Below are 5,473 nucleotides of genomic sequence, written 5' to 3' on the forward strand. Positions count from 1 at the left end.
GTAACATAATCCCTTATCCCTTCGTGCGTGCATCTCTGTCCAAGAAAGCTTTTTGAATGAGGGGCTGCTTTGAGTTCGTGAACTCGAGGATGGTGATGTCCCTGCCTTGCTCCATCTAGATGGGGGACTCGATAAAAGAGCTGGCTGGGTTGTTGGTAGTGGTGCAGATTTGGAATGGAATGACACACGTTTAAGCCTTTGCAACTTGTCTTCCTGCAAACGGGCTAAACTAGTGGCGTGAAGAAGGGTGGTCGGTCGGAAAAGTTTGACTTCCGAACGAATTTCCTCCTTAAGGCCGCCAATGTAACTTCCAACCAAAGCCCGTTGAGGCCAATCTTGTACCCTTGCAGCTAATCGTTCAAACAATGATTGATATTCACGTACAGTTCCTGTTTGTCGCACTTTGGCTAGTGCTTCATCAAAATCTTCGTAGTCGGAAGGCCCAAAACGGACACATAAAGCTTGCGTAAATTCCTCCCACTGCACGTTAGGCTGCGTCTTCTCATACCATTGATACCATTGCAGGGCATCATCTTGTAAGTGGAATGAAGCTAGCACCACTCTTTCCTCCCTTGCTGTCCTCTGATAATGAAAAAATTGTTCAGCCTTGTAAATCCACCCGGTTGTAGGTCCTGTACAGTCACAGATAGATACATCCATCGAATTACAATGGGCACGCAGGCCCCACCTATTCCTCAAGAAACACCAAAAAGGCTCTAACAAAGATTAACCCCTGGGCCCCACCCAGTATAAGTATAAAGCAAACTGAACTTAAGTTAGCAATAAACATCACTATAAGTCAAACCCAAAAAATGTCATCCCTTGCGTCATCTTTATTATCAGTTTATCTATTACACATCTCTACCTCAATGGACTTGGAGCTTTCCGACCCGAGATTCTTATACGGGCCGGGTGATACCTCATCATCGTTATCTTCCTCTCGGGTTTTCTTTCTCCAAATCCTGTACGTCCAAAACCCACCAATCCCAATCAAAACCAAAATGGCCCCACCACCAACTACAAGTCCAACTATAGCAACGGCCTTGTTTTTCTTTTTCCCTGCACCTTCCCTCACTTTAAAATAACCCACTTTACTCTCATCCCCAACAGACACCAACGTTTGGATCGGATAGTCCAACATGAAACAAAAACCGGAAGCGTTATTATACACTGCCCCCCAACAACTACAATTGTTTTCACATAGACCCTCACACTCTCCCAACGACGACGTCGTTTCGTACTGCATTAGTTCCTTAAACGGCACCTCGACCCCGTTCCTCCTTAAAACCTCGTAGTTGTCTTTAACCAACTGTTCCCCGCAAAAGTCGCCGTTTTCCACGGGAACACAATCCGAACCGGACCGAAACTCTGTCCGGTTGTCCAAACAAGAACAACCTTGCGGTGTGCACAAACCGTACGAACCGCACGGACTGGGGAGCTGACACGTGTCCGAGATTGCTTCGAAATCCTCGACCCAGTTCGACCCGTCCCAGTAATAAGCTTTGAGGTTTCCGTCCAGTTCTAACCGGACCAAAAGGAACAAGTCGATGGGCCTTTGATAGCTGTTGAAGGGTTGTACGTCCACCGGTTTGGCTGTGCTATTTTGGTACAACCCCAAATAGCCATCAGAGTTGACTAAAGCGTGAATTGGTCCTTGACCTTGAACTATCGCTGCTTGTGCTTCTAAAGCTGTGTGTTTCCAATACATGTGATCTGCGGAGTTGTCTTGGAATTTTGCGTACAACGCATAAAAGTTGTACCCTAAGCGCATAGAGTAAAGCCCATTTGATGAAATCAAGGACATGTTGGCTGTGAAATTTTGGTTCTCCACGAGGGTATTTGTGGGAAAGTTGAAACTTTGCCAGAGAACTGAGACAGGGTTGTCGAGCTTTTGTATTTGGAGATTTGAGGAGTTGAGGAGCACAACCGTGTCACCATTGGTTTGAGTTGACCAAAATACCCTAGTGTTGGGATCGGAAATAACGAGACTGCCATTGAAGAGGAACTGAGTACGGTCGGACCAGGTGGCCAACTGAGTTGGGTTGGCGAGCCAGAGTGGTTGTGAGGATGCCACGTGGAGGACAGCGAGAGCGAGTTGGGTTTGTCCGACTCGGAGGAACCCGAGTGAGAAATTGCCTGTGGGATCGTTTAGGAGAGGTTGGAACGATGAGACTGAAGGGTTTGGTGTGGCTTTGAAGCCTTGGAGAATGGATTCTGGGGTTGTTCCAGCAATCCACGTTGACACCCATATGAAAAAGAGGAGCTGAGTCGCACGTAGGCGAGTCAGCGAGTTGATGAGTCTGTCCATTCTTGGAAATGATGGATAATGTGGACTCACTGTGGAGTTCAATTTTCAAAAGCAGCCATGAAAAGGTTCATCATGATATCACTTCATGAACAACCTATATAACAATTTTTTTTGATGGGTTACAGGCAGATCAGATGAACCAAAAGATAATCATTTTAAATTATAATATTCGAAAGATATTATGTAATATAATATATTCAAATATTTTTAAAATAACATGTTGGTGGATCGCCGAAAGCGAAATATTAGATATACATTAATGTAAACGAAATTTTAGGCATGCTCAGTTGACTGTCACAGAAGTTGAAACTACATGATCTCAAAGCAAATTCATAAATTAAGGTTTCTTCGATGGTAATGAAAGATAAAATGTAGGGTTTCCTAATTTCTTAACATAGTTCATTGTTTTGAAAGTAAAAACACGTAGATATTCATTAATTGCTTAACACGTGGCTGCCATATATTTCCCAGAAATGTGCACCTAACATTTCACATATTGTAATGTTCTAATCTTCGCTGAATTAGGCATAGAGGTGGGAAAATAGTCTTTCCAACTCTCAAACAACAGTTAACAATTTAATACCAAGCCTAGATTTAGTTGGATTTTAAATTTTAATTGAATTCTATTGTCTAACAAGCTTGTTCATGAACATTTTTTTTTCTCGTATATTAAACAGGGAAATGGTCTTTTTCCTTCAATCCATTAAAACCGTCAAACACAAGAATTTAAGGAATATTTCAAAATAGTTCTTTTTATTCGATTCCTTTTACTCATCCCAAATAAAGTGTAAGCCTCAAGTTAGGCTTATTCTTATAAATACCTTTTTTTTTTTTTAAGAAAGATATAAATACAAACATGAATGAGGTATTTATGGAGTTAAGTCCGAGATGTTAGTAAACGACTTGGTTTATTTACAACGCTAATGCAGTAACACAAATTTGATTCCCATTACTATGCATTATTATTGCATTTTTAAGACCTTGTGAAAAAAGATTTAATAACAATTTTTTTTTTTTTTGGTAAAAAGGGAAATCACATTTAACTAAACTGAAAGAGAGAATTCAGGACAAAGCCTGGGGTAATACAGCCCATTAACATAAAAAAAGAATAGCAAATTCCAGGTCCATATGCGAACTATATGGAATAGCTCAAACTCTTGAGCTTGATTAGTGCCCATCCTAGCTAGGGTGTTTGCACATCTATTAACTTCCCGGTAGCAATGGTTGATGCGAATCTGATGGAATTGAGCGATCAAGTGCCTACGGTCATCTACAAGTGAGGAGTTTGCTTCTCTCGAGTTATCAGTCATTGCCAGAATATCAACAACAACCTTGGCATCTAACTTGACTTCAACCAATAATAAGTTCTTTTGTAGACACACATTCAGACCATCTCTCAAAGCCCAAATCTCAGCTATGAAGCTCGAGATTTCCCAATTTTTCTAGCAAATCCAATCACCTAATTGCCATCCTCATCCCGGACTAAACCCCCACACCCAGTGATCTCGGGTTTCCCTAGAGCAAAGCCGTCAATGTTGAGCTTCACCCTCCCACTAGCAGGTTTTTCCCACTTAATGAATTTGGTGGTCATTCTGGGAGAATTTCTAGGAGACAGAGTGCAGTGAAAAAACTCCAAGGATTTGCTCAATATTTCGGGGATCAGACTATGATGGGCTAATTTATTTTGAAACACCAACAAGTTCCTTTTTAACCAAATAGACCAAATGGAGAACAAGAAAACAAACTTCCAGGGGGGTTGATTAGGAGAGTAAGGGTAATTAAACATACCATTATCTGCCAACCAGTCCTCCAAGTCACTAACAAAAAATCAATCACCAAGCCTATCTCTCCCTAGCTAAAACCAAATAGCTTTAATTACCTTGCAATCCCTTAGAGCATGCATAATTGTTTCTGGTTGTTGGAGACAAAGAGGGCAAGTAATATCCAAACAGATTCCTCTAGAAGCTAAGCAAGCTTTTACTCCTAAGTTCTTGTGATAGCACTTAAGTGCTATCACAAGAGCTTAGGAGTAAAAGCTTGAATAAAGCTTCCAAAGAAAAACTTGATGCCAAGGAAGGATATTAAGCTTCCATATCCACTGCCATTTAAAAGCCTGGCTGTTCTCATTGCCTAAGGCTATCCTATAAGCGCTTTTAAGATCAAAATTGCCATTGTGGGATCCTGCCCATGCTAATGTGTCTTGGCTTCTTGCCGCAATAGCATACAGAGTTGCTTGTATTCCACCTGCAATATCTTGGGGCAATTGAATCAAAATACTTGACCAATTCCAACCTTCTAATGAAATGGCTTCTTTAACTTTCCTGTTAGACTCCTCCAACGAAAAAGGGCCTTGAATTAGCTTTCTTAAGGGGCCTAAGCTTGTCCACTTATCAAACCAGAAGTTCAGGTTACTATCCCTCCCAATGTTTTAGATAATACCTTTTTGAAAGGTGTCCTTCCCTTTTTTCATAACTGCCCAAACCGAAGAACAGGGGAGCTTATCACCATTTCTAGACCTCAATCTTTGGGGCGAGCAATATTTCATCCTTAATACAGTAGCCCATGAAGCACTAGCCTCAGTATGGAAACACCAATTAAGCTTAGCCACTAAAGTTGTGTTTCTCCCTTTAGCTGACTGAAGGTCCAAACCTCTTTCTTTTTTCGACCTTGTCACCTTATCCCATCCTACCAAGTGTATCTTTTTATCATAATCCGAGGAACCCCAAAGGAAGTTCCTATTAACTCTGTCCATGCTATCAAGAACTTTACCAAGGAGATACGCACATTGCATAGTATATGATGGGATCGTTGATGAAGAAGATTGTATCAGCACTGTTCTCCCAGCCATAGATAGAAGATTTTCCTTCCAACCTGACAATTTTTGTTTCACACAGTCCAACACAAAATTAAAATCCCGATTGGAAGATCCCAGGTGTTTAATGGGAATTCCAAGATATTTTCCAATGGTGGAAGTGGACTGGAAGCCAAGAATGTCACTAAGAGTCTCTCTAAGATCACTGTCTACATTAGAAGAGAAATAAACCCGAGGCTTAACTTCACTCACCGTTTGACCCAATTTGCTACAAAAAGCATGCAACACACCTTTGATTGTGGAGCAATTAATCAGCTTTCGCAAAAAGCACTAAATCATCCGCAAATATTAAG

At 41.2% G+C, this 5,473-nt stretch overlaps 1 protein-coding gene across 1 annotated transcript; it reads right to left on the reverse strand.

Moving 5' to 3' along the window:
- Positions 1–795: 795 nt before the first annotated feature.
- LOC112006695 (PAN domain-containing protein At5g03700) lies at positions 796–2,415 on the reverse strand. The gene has a single exon (XM_024038999.2). It carries the CDS (start codon positions 2,306–2,308, stop codon positions 845–847), a length of 1,464 nt encoding a protein of 487 aa, XP_023894767.1. The 5' UTR covers positions 2,309–2,415; the 3' UTR covers positions 796–844.
- Positions 2,416–5,473: the final 3,058 nt, after the last annotated feature.

Source organism: Quercus suber, unplaced genomic scaffold (genome assembly GCF_002906115.3).
Source record: "Quercus suber isolate HL8 unplaced genomic scaffold, Cork oak 2.0 scaffold_4, whole genome shotgun sequence".
Classification (NCBI taxonomy): domain Eukaryota; kingdom Viridiplantae; phylum Streptophyta; class Magnoliopsida; order Fagales; family Fagaceae; genus Quercus; species Quercus suber.

Bases quoted from the DNA above. Each gene is read 5' to 3' on its own strand.
- LOC112006695 (XM_024038999.2), bottom strand. From the start codon at position 2,308: ATGGACAGACTCATCAACTCGCTGACTCGCCTACGTGCGACTCAGCTC.